This window comes from Arachis hypogaea, chromosome 16, assembly GCF_003086295.3.
Source record: "Arachis hypogaea cultivar Tifrunner chromosome 16, arahy.Tifrunner.gnm2.J5K5, whole genome shotgun sequence".
In the NCBI taxonomy this organism is placed as follows: Eukaryota; Viridiplantae; Streptophyta; class Magnoliopsida; order Fabales; family Fabaceae; genus Arachis; species Arachis hypogaea.
The window spans coordinates 134,487,131-134,511,816 of NC_092051.1; the positions used below are offsets into that span (position 1 = coordinate 134,487,131).

Genomic DNA, 24,686 nt, shown 5'->3' on the forward strand with positions numbered 1-24,686 from the left:
TATTTCTAAATCCTAAACTCCAAATCTTAACCTCTATTTTCTAAATTTTAAATCCCAAAATTTAAACTTTAAATTCTAAAATATATTACCTTCAAAAGAGTTTTTTCTTGCAATTTTTTGACAATATAAACTGATTATACTTCTATTATTAATACAACAGTGTTTAATCACATATTAAATATTGGTTAAATCACATTTATTATATTAAATTAATAATATTTTTTTGCCTCATATATATATATATTTGGTCCATTTGGTTCATAAGCTCTTCAATTATATATTTTTCATAGAGCATATTTTTTCCTGCCCATAAAATCGAATACATCACCCAAGACCTTCAGTTGATTACTTTTTTGTTCTCGGGCCCATTCATTGCAAAGGCAAAGGCATGCAATGATCCAACTATCTATTTGGATATTGTCCAAAAACAAAATTAAAACCAAACAGAGCCATCCACCATTCCAGCGTAGGAAGCTCGGCTCTGTAGTGGGTTCTGCACAAATCTTAACTTTCTATGCACAATTCTACGCTGCTTCTACTATCATGGCTCATAGACACGTGTTGTTATTGTCTTCTTCTAATGAGAATATCTGTAAATCTTTATACACTTGCATCTGTACATTATAATTACCCTAAATATATAGGAGTATATCTTGAGTAAACATCCAAAAAAAACACATAATATCTATATCCTTGAGATGAAATAATGGGAGCTGGTCCCTAAACATGACAAACAAACAATTCAAGCGGATTAGAGTGAACAGTCTTAGAATGAGTATGGTAGTTGATGGAATTTAACCATACAACAAGATTGACATAGAGAAGATTGAAATTGATCTTTATTCACTAGCGAAGAGCATTCATTCACAATATTCTGTACAATTGTCATAGTTGGATGACCAAACCTCTTATGATGTACATCCAAAGATATACTTTTTAAGGGTAAATAGAAAGCAGACAACACAATGGGATTAATTTTTGGTGGAGGAGAAAGTGCATTGTACATAGATAATGAGGGCCGGGAGTGTGTTGTTGAGCATGCTAAAAGTTTTGATCATGACTTAACTTGCCATAAATTTAACATCGTGGCCAATTCATATTTGTCCAGGATCCTCTTTTGCCTCGAGATAATCTTCTTCCACGGCCTCCTCTTCCAAAACTACCTCTACCAAAATTTCCAAAAGCACCTCTTGTTAATGTTACAAGTGTGAGAAGTATATAAAATTAGTCCCACGTCAAGAAAAATAAGAAAGAATAAGAAATTTATAAGATGAGAAATCCATTAATTTATTATCTTAATTTACACACCAGTCTTTATAAATCTTTGATTCTATATTTGTTGTTTTACAAAGTGTGGTCGCAAATCTTAAAATGAATTTTTCTTTTTTTAGCAATATGAAGAAAAGAAAGTAAAACTGTATTGAATTTGAGTTGACAGTACGAAGGAAGTGATATTTTATTTATAGTATAACAATAGCACCGAACCTTCATGAGGGAAGGAAATTACCGTAGTACCCTCTATAACAACATGTTTTCTCGTCAAGTTAATTAATTAAATTGACGGTTGAAAAATGAAATGACAGCATTGTACACTACGTCTTTGGCATTGACCCCCATAACGAAATCAAGATGAGCATAGTCCTTGATGAACTGAACACTAAGCTTATCAGCATCATGAGACTTTAGGGAATCAAGTAAAGTTTGCACATCAACAACATCAGAAAGAGCATCTCGAGCACCATAGCTCAGAAATAGAGGTAGGTCATGAGGGATATTAGATAAGTTGTAAACTGGAGGGACTGCTTCTCCATAGTGCATAAAATTATAGTCTGGTCTCACGTAATTATACTTTGCAAGAACCCCACTTCTAATAGCTGAAAAACAAAATCACGAATAATAATCATCATATACGTCTCTCTACTGTGCTTGTCTGCTAGTTTAAAATTTAGATTTAATATTTAATTTTGTCTTTTAAAGATAATTTACTCTCTAAATTATTTATCGAAAGATTTTGTTAATAAAGTTAGTGTTTGAAAGATACAACCATAAATTAAATTAATGATTTAATAAGTTAGATGATAACGTATAATAACAAGTAACAATTATGTTAATCAATCATTTTGTGACATATAATATTAACATGTCATATCATCATATCAAATAATACTTAGTATAATATGTCATTCTCTAATGAATGAAATAATCGATTTAAATTATAATTATATTTTTTAAAAATTAATATGGCATCTTGTAAAGACTAATTTAAAAAATAAATTATCTTTTAAGAAAATTTTAAATATTACAAAATATTTTCGACAGTAAGCAATTACTAATAATGGACTACGTACTCTGGGCCAAGTGTATCAAATTCTTTGTTGCTGTTGACTGAGGTGCATTCTTCAATAATAAATCAATAGTTGAAGAATTGAGGCAACAATTTTTACCTGAAAGAACAACACGGAATTATACTTTCATAAAAAAAATTTGAATGTAGATAGTTATTAAAAGGAACCAGAAATCAACATGTATGTGTGTAAATTTAATGTTTTATAGTTATTATTTTTTATATATTTTTAACAAAATAATTAATTAATAAAATACGAAAATCTTTTATTATATAATAATTAGACTCTTTTATGTTCAAATAATCAAACCTTTAAACATAATATAATCAAATTTTTTATAAATATAAAAAATAAATTATCTCCTTATTTTTATATTTTAGTCATATTTCATTATATTTTTATTATGAATATAAATTTAATTTGATTATATTATTTATAAAGTTTTGTAATAAGTGTAAATCAAATTAATTATTTATAAAATTTAATTACAAACATAAATATATAATTAGTTTATATAAATAACTAATTTTTAGTGATTATATAATATAGTTATTGAAATGAAATTGTCAATAGAGTATGGTGAAGGTCAAAACCGGTTATAACAGGCAACAAGTCGTAACAATCTACTCCAGGGTGATCGCAAACTAGCTTGAGAAAGGCTTGAACAGGTATCCTATAAAAAAAATAATAATAAATATAGCATTATACAAAATTACAAACACATAAAAATAAATAAATTATCAATTCTGCTACGTAACCAATAAGAATTCTACTAACTTCTACCAACTTTTATTTATAACTGTATTTAATGAAAATATTTTTATAAATATGTCTAATAAAAATATCTTTTTTATAGATGTATCTAACAAAAATATTTTTATGTAAATGTATCTTCTTATACATATATTTTTTATAATAATTAATTATTATTGACAATAAATTAACAGATAATATATTGATATCCTATACTTTTCTATAAACTATATTACACATGCATGGAAACGTGATAGAGTTGAAGTCTACATAACATTAACGACGAACGAGTCGGCTATTTTTTGTTGTGTTCTTAGTTCTTACCCTTTGGGAATGAATTCCGATAGCCCAAATATTCGAATGAACTGTTTGGCAAAACACAAAAACAATGGGAACGGATAATGTTGAGTCTTGATAATTAATTAATTAATTAATAAGTATATATGGTTCATGAATATTAAACTTGTATTAATTTATTTACCTCGTCTAGATAAAACTTAGCTGCAACATCTAATAATTGAGTGGTTAAATGACTCAAATAGGCTATGGGGCTCAATAATGCTGCTGATTTCAGCTGATTCACCAATTTCCCTTCCGACAAGGAAGCCAAAACTGTCAATGTTCCCTGCCAAACATGCTCATTAATTTCTAGTTTTACATCAATTATATTCAATAATCTTGATTTTAAATTTCCCACACAATATTATTGTATGTTATTCACTTGTTCTATGTGATTATTTATTCTCATCACGATATCCATGGCTGTCGTAAACTTGTTTCAGTTCAATAATTCGTGTCATTTTCACATTTTCAAGTATATACACTAAGTCACTGGTATCCGCCAAACTGTTAATACGATGAATAAAGAGTAAACTATTTTTGTTAACCATCAAATTTTAAAACGCTAACATACAATATTAATCATGAATGAACAAAATTAATTTTGTATTTACGAAAGATGATTTTTATTTAAAATATCAAAATATTAATTTTATTCATGTGTAGATTTATTAATATTTAACATTTTTATAGATAGAAAATTAGAAATAACGGTTTTTCGTTTATCATAAGTGCAAACTAATTTTATTTATTTATGAATAAATTTATTAATATTCTAAATTTTTATAGACAAAAATGACAGTTTATTTATGAATAAATTAATAATAAATAGAGGTATTTTGGTTAAAAATTTGTAATTGTAAATTTTAATGAATCTGTAAATCAGTAAATATCAAAATGATAGATGTGATTAATTAAACCGTATTTTAAATAAAGTGTTTGAAAATAAATAAAATTAATACAAATTTAATATACTAAAAATTTAAAATCGATATGTTTTTATTTTTTATTTATAATATCAATAAAAAATGACACGTTAACAATACGAAAAATATATATAAAAAATAATTTTTGAAATTAATAGTATTCAATTTTTTATTGTAAAATTATCTAAAATTTAAAATTTAAAACAAAAATTAACTGTATCAGTCTCCAAACAATGTAAGATAACTGAAGGCAAAGTTGAGTAAAAGTAAGGAAGAAATAAAGTAGATAATGTAGTACCAGTGAATGGCCGACGTAATGAGGCTTTTGTCCTGTTTGGCTGGATACATACTCCACAACAGCAGGTAGATCATAGCTACCCAGTTCATCCCACGACCAATCCCAATACGCCTGTGTTTTTTACACCAATATCCTTAGCATTAAGATTAGGTTTAAACTATATTTTCTGCTTTCATATTTTTAAAATTTTATAAATGATTTAAATAGTGAAATATTTAAATAAAGTAAAAATTTATGTAAAATTAATAGTTAAAAATTATTAAATAATAATTTAATTAAATTTATTAAATTATTTAATGATTTTTTATTATTAATTTTACATGTTAATAAATGTATGTGAATTTTTATTTTTAAATAATCAAAAATATTATTTATGTATTAAAATTAATTATTATATTTAATTTATTTGTAATATATATTTTATATTAGTGATTAATTTTAATATATATATATATATATATTTGTTAAATGAAAAAATCTAGGAGTCAGCAGATTTTGTAGTTTTTAACTATCAATTAGTCATTAATAATGTTTTTAATGGTGTGAGATTGCATCTAATGGTGAAAAATCATTCAATTTTTTTTTTTATGGTTAAGTGCTGGCCAAAATTTAGTAAAAGTGTTGGTTCCTAGCACTCTTCTTGTTAAATAATATAGGTTAAAAGTAAGAAATAGTAGTATCAAGAAATTAAAGTTGAAATAAAAGAGAAAAGAGAAAAGAAAGTAAACCTTAGAAGAAGGGTCCAATGAGGTATGGCGGCGGCTGAATCTGGTGCCTCTGGTGTTAGAAATCCAAACATCGAAGCCGTTATCAGCTAATATCAGTGGCAGATTTTGCTCTGGACCGTTCAAAAGCCATTGCGTTCCGTCCTGCACCCACGTATATATACACTATTATTTATTTGTTAAATTCAATGAATATACTCATAATATGTAAATTTAGAATACGCATGCATTGGTTTCTGGGTTTGTCGGATTTCGCAAGCTTACTCTTATCAGCAGAGGTGGTGGATGATGTTGTGTAAGTGTAACACAATTAATTGGCAATAAAAGATTACCATATGCATGCATGGGACCACAAGATAATTTATTTTGGAAATTACAGAACACACTCGTAAGTCATAAATAACAATTTTTTGCGTCGTGCAAGATGGGAAACATCCACGTTTCGGTACTATTTAGGAGACACCTTCGACGTTCACTCTGTTATACTTATATCTATGAGTATATAATATAGAAAAGAAGAAAATGTGGTGATCTACTATCATCTATGCAGCAGTGTTGTAGTGCCTGTGCCGGGCGCACTCAAATTGTGGAACTTAAAGACAAATCCATTAATGGTCCTTATATTGTGACATATGAGGCCCGTTTCGATAAAATTTTGAGATTTTTCAATTTAAAATATTTTTTTCTAAAAAAGAAACGGGACATTTGACCTTAGCTTGTTTTAGTAAAACCCGATATACTTACCCTTTTTTAATAAGAATGTTTATAGATCGAATTTATAAATTCACTCTATTTATTCGTATCTAATTTGCAAATATGATCTGATCCGTAAGATGATCGAATCGTCAGATTCGATGTGATTCGCACTCTAATCAAATTGAATTGCAGAATATCATATTTATATATGCGGATCTACACTAAATAATAAATAAATAAATAAATAATATATATGTTGTATATATTTATGTTTTATTTTAATTAATAATTATTTTTATATGTTGTATTATTTTATTTTTATTATTTAAAAAAAATTGGTTTAATAATATTTTAAAAGTAAACATTTAAAATAGTAAAAAAAATTATTAGAGAAAAAAAGAGATTTTATTGATTTTTTTTTATAAAAATAAAATTTTTGATATATTTTTTATTTCATGAATATATTTGATATCTGATATGAACATAAAGAGTATAAATATTAAATTTGATCTGATAAATTTAGTACAAATCGAATCAAAATTTTGACCATATCAAATCTGATCCGATAAACAAAAACACTTATTTTCTGCTGGAAAGCAAGGAGATTTTTTGTTGTTGTCTAAAGCAGGAGATTTGATAAGCCTAATCATCCACCAAAATGCTATTATTCCATAAACAAAACTATGACCCATTTGCTTTTTCCAAAAATAATTTGTTAATTAGCTTAGTTGTAAAGCCAACAGATTGAGAAAGTGTGCCACTTTCTATGTCTAAAAGCAACATGGGCGTCACTTACGTTAGTCAGGAATCATGATATCTTCTTGGACTCAATTAAATAAAGAAATGAAAGGGAAAGGAGTAAGAGTAACTTAGCGCCATTAATTGTGTGACAGACGCGGAACTCAACCCTTTTTGTTGTCACCTTTGTCAAGTATGGGCTATGGAGTCAAGTTCACACTTCACACTCAAACAACCAAAAGATGCATCATGTTTAATTTCCCGGAGATAAGGAGAAAAACATTTTTGAAAAGTATAACTTTTTTTGTTTAATTTTTAAAATTACTTTTCATGTTAGTTTGTTTAGGAAATTTATCCAACATTTTAAATTAAAGCTATTGACATAGCAATAACAATAAGTTGATGTGTCACAAATGTGTGGCACTTGAATATGCTAAATTGCCACATTACCCATGCATGTCAACATCCCGGAGCATAATTGACATCTATTTTAAATGTGATACAATTGGTAAAATTGAAAATAAATGTAAAATGTATATCATGATGTTATTGATCAATTTTAATTTATTACGTTTCAAATTTATTTCATTAACACATTTTTCCAGTATTGTTGTATCAAATTTTGTAATAACGTTAATTCAGGAATATAGTTAAAAAATATTTAAAATATTATGGAAACAATTAAAATAAATTAAAAAGGAATAGTAATTCTAAAAAATTTTAAAAATATTAGAAAATAAAAAATATATTTTACTATTTTTTTAATAATTAAAGTTTAGGTGAGATACGCACAAAATTCAGGTGATGTGGTAAGCGCTATATGCCTCACAAACCTCATTGAGAATTTTCAGAAAATATTAATTATTAGATAAAATATAGATTTTACTTAAAATTTGCTCAGCTAAATGATCAATCAATCCAGTTTGGTTTAGTAAAACTTTTTAAAGAGTTATTTTTTATTTTATATTTGATAAATAAAAATATCATATACTTATACTTACAATTTTTAAAGATACGAGTGTTTTTTAAATTATCTAAAATAAAATTTTTTAAAATTGACTTGTATTTATTAAAATTTAAAAAATTTAACATATCTTTGTACATTAATTAATTTTTAAAATTATTTTTTATATTTATATCTATTATAGTATTTTTAAATTTTAAAAATTATTTTACTAAGTGTAATTATTATTATTTATATTTATTAAAAATTAATTTTAATTTAATTTATTAAATATAGATGCTATAATTTTTTAAAAATAAAAAATTTTACCAAATCAAGTTTTAGTGTGTTTGGTGAAAATTGAGTTTTAGGCTTTTAGCATAACCATTTTTAAACGGATATAAGAAGGAAAAAGAAAATAATAAAGGGCGGCGTACTAATTATTTACGCCTCTTAAAATCTAAAACAGAATCAAATTGGAAACAAACCGTCAACAATAATAATTGAACACGCATATGTATCTTAATAAGTTCATATTATGTGAAATTAGTTTTCGCGATAATAACCAGCATTTTCCACACATATTAACGTAATTAAACTTTACTTAAAAATAATTAATCATCTCACGAACATATTAAGGATAACACATACACTTCAAATTAAATCTAGCAAATACAATGCAGTATGAATATGATGCATACATTACACTATATCTTATATATTCGGAGAAATAAAAAAGGTGTACTGTATAGTACTTATAAATAACACACGTTTTAATTTTATAAAAAATTGAGTTTTATTTTTTAATATTTATATTTAGATAAGTTAGACAAAAATTTTATAGGCACCGTAGAATTATCCAAATAAACGATCGCTAATTATTGAACATTATATTGTACTAAGTAGGTAAAATATATTTATTGTTAAAGTAATTTATGTAAATTGGCACATGTTACATGCATGATAGGCAAATAAAGAGTAGTAATTTAATAATAATAATATAGTAGGGTATTTATTGTGTGCACTTACCACTAATATTCCATGCTGAAGTATCACTGCCTGCTTCGTCTGATTATTCCCATTGCCACTTCTACCTTCTGGGATTCTTTGGACGCTAAGAATGTACCCATCTGCAGTAGTAACCTGAGGGAAAAAAAAAGAAAAAAAAAGATGATATAATCCAATTAACATTTACCAAATATAGTAGTTTCTTTCAAGTTAATAAATAACCTTTATGTCTCCCACAATTTTAACATAACCATCACAATTCACAAATATACACTACAAAACAAATTAATCTGTTGATGACATATTTGACTAAATTTGTATTTATTAATTTTCAATTATCAACTTCGGTATGTGAATTTTCCCCCTTTACAAGGGATATTGAATAACGTTGCTACTTATAAAAAATGTCACCTAAAATTATCTAAGAGCTTTGCAAGGTCATTATATGTCTAATCTATCGTCGTATCGATCCTATTCTATAAGCAACGTTTTTCATATGCATGCGTTGCCTTTGTGGTAGTGTAGATTAACATGTGTGTTTTTTAAGGTCTCTGTTGTGGTTTTCTTACTTGAAGTTCCTGGCACTTGTAACCATGAATAACAACAGAAGAGGCGCATATGCCATCATCACCCAAGAGAGAAGGAGGAAAGGTAGTAGCACCGTTTTTTCTACCTAAGGAGGCACGGCTAGAACCCTGTGCTACGCGAAGCACAGAAGATGAAAAGAATAATAAAAGGTACAGGGTATTAGCCAAGAGAGACATAATAATAATAACTGTTTATTATTTTATGTCAATGAAGGTGTGGGGATAATTGAGTAGTAGTAATGTTGCGTTTATTTATAGAGAGAGAGAGAGAGAGAAAGGGAGGAGGTGTGTGAAATAATGAAAGAGAAGTTAGGAGGAGAGAGGAATGGAAAAACAGAGCTGGTTTCTGATTCTCATGTGTTTTCCTCTCTTTACAGGGTTTTTTTTAGGGTCTAAAAAGATATGGTTTTCTCTTTTCTTTGGACATTTTGGGAAGTCATTGAGGGGTCCACTATTATTTGGAGCTTCTTCCTTACTGCTTTTGGTAAGTAACAAACTAACAATGAGTTGATTAGATTCGAGTTTAAGGATTGGATTGGTTCTGACAACATTGCAAAATATTAAGAATCAAAAATAAAAAATAAAGATATAAAAATTAATGTTTATAAATTTTATTTGGTGATAAATTAATTCTATCTTATCTTTTTTAAAAAAATATAATTATAAAAAATTGATAAAAATAATATAAAAAATAAAAATAAATTATATTTTTTATTAGTATTTTTGTTGTCATTAGAAAAATCATAAAAGACATAAAGTATATTAATTCAACTCTCTATAAAATAATGTGTATATATATATCAAACATAATTTTGTGTAGACTAAAATAATGATAGATAAGATAACGCGTTGAATTATTTATCTTTTATATTTATCCAGGAAAGATTATTTCCTTTTTTATTACTTGAAAATAAATTAATTTATTAATCGACCACATACATTATCCTTTTATATTTTATAAATAAAAGAGAAAAATCTCTCTCCCCTTATCTAAATTTGACAAGGCATATTGTTTATGATATCGATAATACCAGTGAGCTGGGACAAGGTGGAAATGAGGGTTCGTTATGGCTAATAAATTTTGATAAAATTTCTAGTCACAGCTACTTCCTATTTATTGGTTTAAAATTAATTAATTTTCTAAATTGGCCGTAGCGTTACACAGGGAACGACTCACATTAAAACTGTAAAAACGTATTTTTTTTTTTTTTTTAAGGATCATATCTAATAAAATAACACGTATTTTATTTATTTGAGTTAAATATATTAATTGAACCGAAATATAATACATATAATAAACCAATTTTTAGACAAATAAAATAAAATTTTAATTTTGATGTATTATCAGTATAAAATCATTTACACGTATATTTAATCACATAACATTATATTAACAAAAATAATTACCTTTTATATTATTCTAAGAGAACGATTATAATTACATAACTGTCTAAAATATTTATACTATCAATACATTAAAATTAAACTCATAAATAATGGATTAATTTATACTTTAAGCTAACATTTTGGACTAGTTCTACTGAATTTCTCTTTATAAAATTGGACATTTATTTTTTAGTTAGATTATTTTAATTCAAATATTCAAATATATGATAATACGCCTTAAATTATTTTAAGAGCAGAAGAATTAGGGGAAAAAAAGAAGAAACAATAAAATGAAAAAGATAATAGAAAAATTAAAATTAAAAAAATTATATAACAGATTAATTGTTATAGTGCCTAAAAATAATACTTAACTTATTAAAATAAGTTAAAAATTAATATTTAATTTAAAAAATAAAAATAAATAAATTTTAAATATATTTAAAATTTATTATAAAAAAATAAGTTACATAAAAATTAGCTCTTTCAATTTTTATTTTTCTTTTTCTAGTTAAGTAAATTTACTATTTTTCTCTCTTTGAGTTTATTTCTAATATATACAATTAAATACGTATGTGATATTTATCAAATCAAATCAAATACGAAATAAAATAAGAAAATAAACAATATAATTTTAAATTATTATGTAAATATTAGATATAAAAATGAACATAACTTATTGGGACAATTAAATATAAACTTATATAGCATGCACATAAATACTAATTTTTCTTCTCTTAAAATAATTTAATTAAAATGTCCAATTTTGAAAAGAAAAATCCAATAGAACCAATCCAAAATATTGACTTAAAAGTATATATTAGTTCATCATTCTATTTGTCCAAAACCTGGTTTATTATATAGAAAATGCAGCTTCTCTAATTTTTTTAACACTTGAGAGAATAAAGTGTGACCTCTCACTTTTAATTTTATAAATAGGACCAAAACTAAAAAAAAAAAAAGAATAATAAAAAGTAAGATTAAACACTGAATATCATCTAATTTTTTTCATCGAAAAAGATCTACTCCCTATTATATATGCCTTGATTTCGATTTAATTAATTTATTTAACTCAAATAAATAGGATAGATATTACCTTATTAGACATCGTATTCATAAAAAGATTTAAAAAGTCGTTTGGATAATTCGTATGGCAGCATTTGATTTATGTATTTTTTTAGACAAAAACACAAAGACATAACATCAAAAAGCATGAACACAAATTATTAAGGTATATGCAGGAATATACTTAGAGGAGGGTGAGGGGAGGCTTTGGTCCTCCAATTTTTTAAAAAAAAAAGTTAATAAAAAAGTTATTAAGTATATAAAATAATTATATATTATATAATTTTTTATTTAAAAATATATTTAATATTTAGTCTAATATAGATAAAAATTTAACTCAAATATTAATGATTTTTAATATTTAAAAAATAAATAAAATAGTAAAATAATTTTATATCTAAATGAGTTTAGTGACCAAAAGAAATTTTATATTAGAATTTAAACTCAATATTATAAATTTGATGTTTTTAATCATGTTGAATTAAGTAACATGTACACAATTTTTAAGTTATGTCATCCATTAATGAAGATAGAAAAGTCTTTAACGTATCATTTGATTGATCGTTTTTTGCTTGGTATTAACTTTTTTTGTTTTAACTGCTACAATTGAGAGATTTTTCTCAGCTATAAATAGACTCAAAAATAAAATGAAAAATGAATTTCTTGCTAATTATTTTTTAATTTACATTGAGAAGAAGATTGTTGAAAGATTTTAGACAAATTTAATTATCGATGAATTTTATGATATGAAGAATCGACGTGTACCATTTTATTAATAAAAAAATACACATTTTTTGTACTTTAAAATATATTCTCTATCAGTATATTTTTGCAATGCATCTTATATTATATAATTTATTTACATAAATCATATTTTAATATTATATATGTTATTAATCCCATAATAATATTTTTTGATCCATCATGTGTATATGTATTGTGTTTGGAAAAACATTAAACAAGACATAATAAAATTAAAAAAATTCCATATTATTATTATGTTCTTTCACGGTTGCTGCCACCACCATCCAATATCTTTACCACTACAAATTTATCATCACACATAATTCACCACAAATCAGTCAGCAAAAATTTTACAAGAATCAACAAGAACATTTAATTTTTAAAAAGAAAAACAAAAGAGGAGGAGAAGGCGACAGAAGAACAGATCTGTGAAGGGGAAGAAGAAGACAGCGGAAGAGAAAAATGGCAGCGACAAAAGGCGACAAAGATAAAGGAGGAACCAAAATCGAGGTAGAAACGAAACTAACCATGGAGAGACATGACAGTGACAAACTCGAAGAGAAAGAGGGAGAGGCGGTGGTGTACACCGCGAAGAGAAGGAAAGGCGAATGTGAAGGAGGAATAGAAGAAGAGGACGGAGGAAGAGGAGATGTGACAACACCGATGAATTTGGACAAAGAAGGAGGAGACGCACAACTGTGGGTCTGGACAAAAGAGGAGGAGGAGACGTGACAGTGACAGATCTGGACGAAGGAGGAGGAGACGCAGCGACAATGATAGTAACAAAAAGAGTAGTGATTGAAGAAAAGGTTAATGGCAGAGAGAAGATGCAAGAAGGAGATCAGAATGGAGAGCATAACAAAGGATGAAGAAGAAGAAACACAGAGAGGGAAAAAAAGAGAGATTAGAGTTAGGGATAAAATTGTTATTTTAAAAATTAATAAGAGATAATAGTATAAAAATTGTATTTAATTGATTGTGTCTCTATATCTTAATATTTTAAAGAAACATTAAATACATATATTCTGTGTATATTTATGTACTAATATGTTTATAAAAAATTTATATCTCAACAAACAAATAATAAATGAGAAAGTATAGAGAGCCAATGAAATATTTGTACTGTATAATGGAGGTTTAGAAAAATACTAGAGATATAATCATTAGTGTTATCTTTTCACATCAACTGAAGTTTTTGAGATGAGTGGTATAATGACATGTTATTAGAGCTCTAAATCCAAAAAGTCAAGAGTTCGATCTTTAGTAAACCCAAAAAGATAATATATGTGATATTCATTTTTTAAATTATATAGCCCTAATATGTCTATATTTCTGTGTTCATGTCTATACAACCAAACATTGCCTGTGTAAGTCGTCCCCTTAGATTAAATTAAAGATAAAAATTTCTACTCACCTATCTAAATTTAACAAGTGTAAGCAGGGGACAAGGTGGAAATGAGAGGTCCACTATGACTAGCCAATTTTTATGAAATTTCTCTAGTAGTGAACAATTAATTAGATCTTTGATTTTTTTTTAAGGATAAAATGTCTTCTAACAAAAAGTAAGTTCAATTCAGTTCTTGTGGTTTTTAGTATTTTAGGATAATGTGACCCTTTCATTATCTTTATTATTAATTTTTAACAAAAATTATTTAGATAACACATTTTAATGATAAATTGGCACGTTAAGGGTCATGTTGTTATTCTTAAATTAGTTAGCAATTTATTTATTTCTAAATTTAAATTAGTTAGAAACCTCTTTATTTTTATTCTCTTAGATAAAACAAATTGTTTGGGCATTAAATTCATAAAGGACATATTTGTGAGAAATCTATTTATCTAAAAAAATTTTGATGCCATATTTATTTAAATTAATTTTTTATTGCTATAATATTTATTATATTAATATTTTTTAATAAATTCAAATTTTAAAAAAATTATTTATTATGAATTTAAGTAAATAATTCTCAATGTAATTTTGGAATATATAAATAAAAAATTATGTAATTAAAAAAATTATTAATAAAAATTAAAACATAGAGTAATTATTCAAATTAGTTTCTGAAATTTTTGGAATTGGACACTTTAGTTTTTTAGGTTTTAAAATACACAAAATAGTCCCTAACGTTTATTTTCGTTAGACAATACAGTCTTCTCTCTGTTAGTCACCAACGGTAACTGTTGATGTGAAATGTCAACTCGCACATGTAGCTGTTAAGTATCTATATGTGCAAGATGAACAAATTAATCTCCAAGATAAAGTACAAAATAGTCTCCGACAATTTTGAAAAATCTTAAAACAGTCCTTGAAAAATTTTTAAAATTTTAAAACAGTCCCTTTGAATATTTTTAATCCTTTTTCAAAAGTCAACGTCTTATAATATTTTTATTAATTAGAATAATAAAATATTATTGAAATTATATACAATACAAAAAATAACAAAACATAAAATAAAAGATAATTTTATTCATTAACACTAAAATATCATAAGAAATAACATTATTTAATCATAAAAAATGGACATGGTATATTTGTCTTATTTGATCGTGAGGTTGCTTATTTACTGAAAAAATCATGTGCTGATTTGTTTGGCAAAATTCAAAAGGATGCAAGTGTATGATTTCTTCTATCTATATGTTGTTGAATTTAATAATGGATATCATCTATTTATTCTAGATATAGTTGTGTACTGATGGAGATTGAATCTGTACTTGTTTCGTGATTTGCTAAGAATCATGTGTTTAAATTATTACACAGGTTGTACGTGGACGGAGATAGCTATCCTGTGATGTTCTAACAATTGTTGGTGGGAAAGAAGTTGCTTCTTAAGATAGATACTAAGAGTGTTGGTATTGACAAATATTTTGGAACTTTTCACGTGAAAAGAATTTGCAATGATGCTGCTATTATTGTCATGTTTGAATTGCCTAACTATGATGCCGATGATAAATATACTCCAATCAAGGTTGCATTTTGATATTCATGTATTTGATATGTGGATGTTTGATAATTTTGATTTAATTTATTCGTTACTTCTGCATTGTTGATTTCTTTTCCTTTTATTTTGTTTTATTTTTTGAATTCTGTTTAGGATGTTTGTTTGCGAAAGACCCATTTAAGTGACGGTAAATTTGTTGTTGGCGAGAAGGATCCATGTCAGGTCTTGGGAGAATGTATTTCTTCTGATGGAAATTGTTCCGAAGACAAAATGTGGACTTGTTATTGATTTCTTTGGTGAAAAGAATGTTAAAGTTGCTGGATTAGATGATATAAGTATTGACATTGATGTTATCAAAGACAAAGGCAAAATTGTTGAGGAGAGTGTAGATGCTATTAGGGAGTGTAGTGCTGAAATTGAACTTCTCGAGTTCTCCTCTCAAGGAAACTATGGTAATCTATTCATTGGGGATGATTTAAATTATGATTGTGTTGGTTGGTTAAATTGTTTGTTGTGTTTGATGAATTAGGAAGAATAAAAAAATTTTGGGGCTGGAAAACTAGCATAATGTGTGTATTTATATGTTTGCATGTGCTCTGTTGCATATATTTATTTATTTAATTCTTGTGCATAGCAGGGGATACTTTCCATTGTTCTTGATGCATCCTCATTCATATGGTCAAGAAAGAGATGGTTAAGAATCCTCCTAGGAGTGCAAAAGTTAAGAAAAATCTGAAAAAAAAAAAAAACTTTTGAGGCTGTTACGGATGAGGAGCTTGGTCCTACTTCCAAAATTTTCAAGAATTGTAATTCTTGAGATGTATTAAGGGAGCTGCTGGTGTTATTGTAAAATAGCTTATTAATCTATGAAATAGTTAAGTTAGAGGCACCAAATTCGAAATTATAAATGACTGTCAAGATGTTGCACTTTCGTCACATTTATTTTTTTGTGTTGTGTCCAAAAACTAGTATGGTTTGAGAATTTGCTTTTTTGCTAAGAATTATACACAGTATCGTGTATAAATGATATGATATGGTCAAATTATGAATTCTAGTTTATTCTAAAGTGCTAGTTATGTATATGTATGTTTGTATGCAAGTGCACGTGCACGTGCACGAGAAAATAAAATTCAACAACTTTTCTATTTAATAATGTAGTGTGTATTTTTAGTTTTATTAATAATTATTTTACAGTTATTTGACTATTTTATCACATTATTTTTTCCTCCGACAAGTAAATAATAATAATAATAATAATAATAATAATAATAATAATAATAATAATAATAATAATCTATCTATCTATCTATTCTATTATATAAAAATCGGATTTCTGTACTTAATGATGGAGTTGACGTGGCATGCTTCTGAGAGTGTTTCCTGATTTATTTCTTTTAACTCATTAAATACAAGTTATTACGATAAACTAACTATATCAACTAATTGATTTGATTAGATATATAATTTATTATAATTTATATCAATTTGATTTGGTAATATTTTTTAAATTATTTATTTTAATATTTTGTTAGTATTTTTTAATTTATTTCTTTTAATTTATTAAACAAAATTTATTGTGTGTAATAATTAATTAATTTGATTAATTTATTAGTCATTAAAATAATAAATCTATAAATAAAATAGGTAGTTGAAATATTTTTAACTAATAATTAAATCAAATCAAATCATATATATTGAGCTAAATTCAAATTATGTGAAGTAATGACTAAATTAAAATGAGATAATTTCTTACTTATTCAAATTGAGTGCAATAATTACAAATTAATTTTGTTAGATAATGATAGTTGTCTGGTCTACTATATATAGATGGCCACACAAAATTATAAGAATCGTGATTTTTATCGCTCTTGCTATTTCAAGTTTTCAACTCTTCTTTTCTTCTTTTTTTTCTTTATGTATAATTTCTTTTATATATAAATGTACCCAAAATGAGAAAGTACATATGAGTGTTTTATTGATTGTTTGTTTGATGAATATATCTTAATTTAGACATTCTACTACTATAGATAGAAGTTGACCTGTAGCAATTCAAAGTGGCCAATGTATTTTTTTTATAGTATTAGATTGAAGAATATTTGTTAAAATGAATATACTCATTGTAATGATTTTTTTTTAATTGTTATATTTTTATGTCAGTCGTATAAATTATTTGAAGGCACAAGATAATAAAATAGGTTGACTTTAATATCATTAGAAGCTAAATTTATTGGTTCAAATAAGCACCACTAATTATATTAAAAAATAATTTTGTATTAATAATGTGATTTACATATTAATTTTTTCGTGTATATTCATTTCAAAATGTAGAAATTAGACTCAATTACGCTAAAATTTTAAAAGTAATATAGAATTTGACGACAAAATTAACATTTATTAAGGAAATAAATTTATTTATGGCTATTTTCTAACTATAAATAATAACAAGACTTATGAAAAAATATTAATGTCATCATTTTTATTAATTAAATCATAATATTAGGTAGTTGATAGTTTTATAAGCGAAAATTATTAAGTAATTACGTAAAAATTAGCAACGAACAAGTAATAAGAATTCAGAAAAAATCTATCATATAATACCAATTTCATAATTAAAATAGGTCACATATCATATTCTCAAATATTCTATTTATTATCTATTCTATTATATAAAAATCAGGTTTTTGCGCTTAATGATGGAGTTGACATGACATGTTTATAAGAGTGTTTAACAATTTGTTTCTTTTAACTCATTAAATATAATTTATTATGATAAATTAACTATATCAACTAATTAATTTGATTAGATATTTAAATATCACATAATTTATTATAATTTATATCAATTTAATTTGGTAGTATTTTTTAATTTATTTCTTTTAATATTCTATTAGTATTTTTTTAATTTATTTTTTAATTTATTAAATAAAATTAATTATACTAATTATCTGTATTAATTAATTAGATTAGATTAATTAATTAATTAATTATTAAAATAATAAATTTATGAATAAAATAAGTTCTTGAGATATTTTTCACTAATAATTAAATCAAATCATATTTATTAAGCTAAATTTAAATCATGTGAATTAAGGACTAAATTAAAATAAGATCATTTTTTAATTATTCAAATTGAATGCAACAAATAAAATTAATTTTGTTAGATAATCATGGTCTTTTGGTCTTCTATATATAGATAACCACACAAAATTATAAAAATCATTATTTTTATCGCTTTTGCTATTTCAACTTTTTTTAATGTACTCAAAATGAGAAGGTATGGATGAGTGTTTCATTAATTATTTGTTTGATAAATATTATAGTCTGAAAATGTTTCAACTTAGGCATTCTACTGCTGTCGATGGAAGTTGAACCTCTAATAATTCAGGGTGACCATGATATTTTTTATAGTATTACATAGAAAAATATTTTTTAAAATGAATATACCCATTGTAATTAATTTTCTTTGTCAATCTGTTATCTTTTACCTAACAAACAATATCCATGTTGTATTATTTTCATCAGAAACTATACATAATTGATTGATCTATATATAAAAATACTTATGTAGTAACTAAATACCATATTGTTATCTCACTAAAGTTAATTCACCTATGATTATGCGAATGTATAGCACTATCAGATGAAAATTGATTGGATTACATTTATTTTCAATGAGGTAGGTGATCTTTTAGGCCCAATCACAGTAAGAGTTGAGGAAGGTTTAAAAAATGCTAACAATACAAATACTTTTTATTTTTAAACCCAATAATAAATATATAAATTAAAACTAATATTGTTTTATACAAAATTATAAAATGTATAGCATACTCAAAACATATCCAATCCGTATTAACTGTCATTGTTTATCAATTACGTTATGACAAATCTGGTTATTAAAAAAGATTAAAATTAACTTAAATAATATACACAATATTATTTCATGCTTTTCATTTTTATTTTATTATCATAAAAAGTCATATATATTATAAGAAAACCTTATCTTTTTACCAACGATTCTTTCATTCAATGGTTTCTATAAAGAAAAAAGACATAATAATATTGTGTTTGGCAAGAATATATGGGATTTTGAAAGATTGAAGTATAGGTTTAGTTCTTAACATATTCGTAGATAAAGTGCAAAGTAGATAAAAAGACAGCTAATAAAAGAATAAATAGTTAAAACTTTCTCAATACTAACAATAGTAGTGTATGATAGGTGTTCTATAACTTTTTTGGATTTGATTGTTTCTTTATTATTATATGTTGTTCTATTTAATTTATGCTAAAAAGACTTATGATAATTATTTTATCGTAGTAGTGTAAAAGTTGTAGGTATTATATTTACTTTATATGTTCTTAATTCTCATGTCCTTGATGGATATTTGTAATTGAGTAATTATTAAAAGAAATTGGTTTAATATCTATTTTATATTCTATTTAAATTATAATAGTGAGCAAATATTTTTTTCAAAATAAATAATGCGATTTTTTCATAAAAACAACGTTTAAATAATTGTGAAATTAGATTATACCACAGATGATGATTAATATTTTGGTATCAGATCTGCTATAAAACAAATATTTAGGAATAGAATGTTGTATTATATAATTTAGTTATATATTTCTTATCTTCAATATATATTATTTAGATTGGTATATTTCTAAAAAGGGTTATTTAATTTTTTTTAAATTATTAAATTAAATCAGTTACAAACTAATTAATTAGGTTGATTAATTTCTAGATATCTTATAATTTAATATAATTTAATTTATATAGATACATAATTTTTACAATTTTATTATTTATTATAATAAATTCTAGAGATAATTTTTGCAAGTTATAATTTATTTTTTACCTGCATATTCGACTTTTAAGAATAATTTTTTTAATTTTGTATTTATAAATAAATTGTTTTCTACTTTAATATATAAATTTTTTATGAATTTTTTTATTGCGTAATTCACTTTAACAAAAATAAATTAATTTATCAAAATTTAAACTTGAGCGCTTGCTATGGTTAAACTCAAACTTTAATTTATTTTGTCATATTATTATATAAATATTCAATTCTCTGATTAAACACTTATTTGATTACGAAATGATATTATATGTTACTTTCATATTGACAATTAAATTTCAGTTATTATACAAATATTATATTTTAGGTAATTGTATAATTATTTTGTTATTTTAAAAATTATTATATAATTTTAAGATCATTTAATTATGTTTATTTTTTTAAAATATTGTTATTATTGGAGAGTAACTAATATTTGTGATAGTCTAAAATTGAGACATAAAAATACAAAATATTAATATGCTGAATTTTCGAAGTATAAATTTTGAAGTAAATATATGTGATTATAATTAATGATCATAATTAAAAATCTTTATTTTATTTCAATTTGTTTGGACATATTTATCTTAAATTTTATTTCTTTATTAATTAATTTTTTTGTACATTTAATTGTCATTAATTTATATAAATTAAAATGTATAACTTAAAAAATTAGAGACGTGTCTAAAAAATAAAAAATAAAATATATTTTTTTGTTAGTAAAAAATTTATATTGCTTTAGCTTTTTTTTGGCATCATATCTTACATTTTTATTATAATTAAAATTTAGAGATAAATTATTAAATATAAATTAGTAAAAAAATATAATACTTAATGAATTATCATAATCACATTTAAAGGTATTTAAGTTATTTTCATATAATAAAAGTGATATGCTTCAAAAAATATTTGTATATAATTTATTAACATATATGAGATATTTATCGTAATTTTTATTTTTTATAATAAAAATATTTTATATACACGTGAAATTACAAGTAAAATTATAGAATTTACATAGAATTTTTTAATTAGCGTATGTTTTTACAAGTGAAATATAAGTTATTGTTATATGAAAAATGTGACTTATTTATGCATTGTTTCGATTAGAAGAATTTGTGGGAAGATAAAATGTTTGAGAAGAAAATGGACGAAAAAAATCATTTTTTCATTGTTTGGATCAACAAATAAATTGAATGGAAAACATAAAAGTGTACGTGGAGTTCATGTAAATTTTTTCTCTTTAAAGTTGTGAAAAAAACTGATATAAAAGTGCAAACATAGATAAAAATACAGAGTTACCATTTGAATTATAATTTATATATAATATATAAAAATATTAATATAATTTTACTCTATTATATATAATTTTTTCTATTATATTTTGGATTATGTTTTATGTTTGATTGATTATAAACTTAAAGATGTTTAATTATATATTTTAGACAATATTTATTTTGTTTTGGACAATGTTGATTTTATTATTTTGTTTCAATAAATTTGGTTTATAATTATATTTATTACATATTTATAATTATAAAGACTTTAATGTGTGTGAATTTAAAAATTATATTTTTTATATTCTTAGAAATTATAAATTTACTGAAATTGTTGTAAAATTATATATATTGTTTAATATTTAATGGTTTATAAAAAAAAGGATAACCCGCCAACTCGCTAGCGTACCATTAGGTGAGGCGGGGGAAAAATTCAGGACTGCCTTACTAGGCGGGGCGAGGCAGGCCAGCCCACCAGATGGCGGGCTTTTCTGTTTGTCACCCCTAATGGGACATGAACATAAGTACGCGCCGCATATAACCTATTAAATATACGAGAATATAAAATTATTAATTTATCCTAATTTATATATACATAAATCCATTTCTTAAATTTAGTAACCCTAATTTCTGCCTCCAATTCAAATTCTTCCTTTTTCTTCCAGACTCATTCTCAGCCTCAATCCTCTCTTTCTCTAACTCACTTTTTCTGCCTCTCAAGTCTGTCACTACGTCGCTTAGTATTGTCCCAAAAAATTATGTTATGTTATTATGTTGGAATATGTTTTTATGTTTTCTCCTTTTAAAATATTATCTTTTATAACGAATATGTTATAAATTGTATTGAATTATATTGAATTGATTATTTTATGATTATTATATTATGTCTTTTTGTATTAATTTTTTTCAAAAGTTTTCAAAGAATATTTGTAGATACTCGAGGAGATCTGCGTTCCCTAAGGGATAATTAAACAGGAACTTACAATGACAGAGAAGGAATGTGAGAATTTTTTTTAAAATAGGAGTGAGGGATGGGAAGGGGCTTCTCACGCTCTCCTGAGTACTCATTACCATATCTAACTAGCAACGGGATCCAATCTGAGCCGATTTAAGAAGGGACACGTGGACTTTATCTGCATTGGGCATTTAATGTAATGAACGTAAGTCGGATTTGAGACCCTAACAATGGATTTTAGTTGATCTTGCTTGCATTGAGGTCTTAATAGGCCCAAATATATTTTAGATTAATATTTTGAGTCATTGTTATAGCAAATACTATACTATTTAATATTATAACACTTAATATTTACAAGACATTTTTTAATTCAAATTAAAAAAATTAATTATCTCTTTTTTATTTATTTATTAATAGTAAAAAATATGTAAATAGTATAAATTGATATTTTTTTAGTATAAAAGCAATAATAAAGATTATTAATTAAGTTAATTACATAATTAAAAAATTATGAAGAATTTTTTAAATAATAATAAAAAAATAAGATTACTATTTACACATATTATAAAGTTTATGAAAAAATTTTTGGATAATAAATTAATCATCAATAGATTATACATTAATTCTGTCAAAAAATTAAATAATTAATATATTGGATATTATTATTTACATACTAATATATATATATATGATTACTAAGTTTATAATTAATTTTTAATCCAATTTTTGGTAATTAAAATTTAAATGATTGAAATTATTAAATGCTGAATATTTTGTATCGAATCAATTTATTTTTTATTGAAATTAAAAAAATGAGTTGTTAATCAATTTTAAATTTAAATTTAAATTTGAGTAAGAAAATAAAAAAATATTTTAAATTCTATCTCACTAACCAGAATTAATTTCAAGATAAGAAATTATTTTATACATCATATATGTTGTAAAATAGTATGGTCATTTGCTATTTTTTAATGGTAAATATTGTCAAATAAAATAGTGTAAGAAATTAGAAGAAATATATTTACAAGTTTAGAAAATATTAATTTATTTTTCAATAGAATAAATTATATATTAAATAATAAAAGTTGTTATTGGTTTCTCTTCACACTAACTAATACTCAACGATGGTGTTTCGATACACTATATTACCAAGAAATATTAATCGATCTAATAACTTTTTGTAATGACATAAGTTTATGAATTTGAAAATTTAGAAATCATTTCATAAAATGTGAAGTTTTAACAAGTAACATGGTTGATCATATTGTTTTGACTTCAAGAATGAATATGATACCAACAAATAAAATTGTCTCAAGTAAATTTCAACAAAGACAAAAGTCCATGAGTATTGCTATTAATGAAAAATTAATCTATTTTAAAGACAAATACAATTTTTTTTCTACGGATTTCCTAACTCGACAAGTCGATGACTAATTCACTACATATTGATACTCTATTTATTAAGGTCTGTCGCTAACTAATGGATTGTTATACACACAAGACGAAATTCAAACTCTAAATACTTACTTAAACAAACAAATGAGATGACCATTCAACCAATCCAAATTAATTAAAATAAATATTAATTATTTTTAATATTTTTAAGTTGTAAAATATTTATAATAATAATTATTATAGATATTTTTCATTTAAATTTTAATAAATTTTTTTTATATAATTTTATGTATTATCCCGTGTAGGACACGAGAACATACACTAGTAATAATAATAAATGGTAAAAGATGCGACATTACCGTATGAAATAAGCAATGGTAAGTTATAACCCGTCAAAAAAAAAAAAAAAAAAGCAATGGTAAGTTATATATTGTTCTTTTAAATACCTATCTATTAGTTATTTTGTGTTATTAGGCATAGCTTACATACTATTTATGGTGGGTTAGGTTGCTTTTTCCTACCTATTTGTTAGACTAGATTCAGATAGATATTAGACATTTTGGTACTAGATTTTAGTCTCATCCCTATTATAGCTTTAATTCATATACATATACTTATATATATAGTTTTGATAGTTGAAGTGATTAATTGGTATTCCTTTATAGAAAAAATAAATGAGATATCACGTTGAAGATTGTTTGTTGCATAGTAGTGAATTTAGATTGAATCATT

The 24,686-nt window shown here is 24.4% G+C and overlaps 1 protein-coding gene across 2 annotated transcripts; it reads right to left on the reverse strand.

The window, feature by feature from the left end:
• Nucleotides 1-1,024: 1,024 nt before the first annotated feature.
• Nucleotides 1,025-9,726, reverse strand: LOC112755108 (triacylglycerol lipase 2). 2 transcript variants are annotated; one of them, XM_072221254.1, is made up of 10 exons: nt 9,341-9,643; nt 8,793-8,906; nt 5,390-5,530; nt 4,662-4,772; nt 3,580-3,723; nt 3,423-3,463; nt 2,939-3,018; nt 2,349-2,444; nt 1,508-1,874; nt 1,025-1,165 (listed from the first exon to the last, which is right to left on the reverse strand). In XM_072221254.1, exons 1-9 carry the CDS (start codon nt 9,533-9,535, stop codon nt 1,549-1,551), a joined length of 1,248 nt encoding a protein of 415 aa, XP_072077355.1. In that variant the 5' UTR covers nt 9,536-9,643; the 3' UTR covers nt 1,025-1,165; nt 1,508-1,548. The 2 variants fall into 2 exon arrangements, with proteins under 2 accessions (XP_072077355.1, XP_025658796.1); XM_025803011.3 differs by lacking the exon at nt 1,025-1,165 and having other exon boundaries at nt 1,432-1,874; nt 9,341-9,726.
• Nucleotides 9,727-24,686: the final 14,960 nt, after the last annotated feature.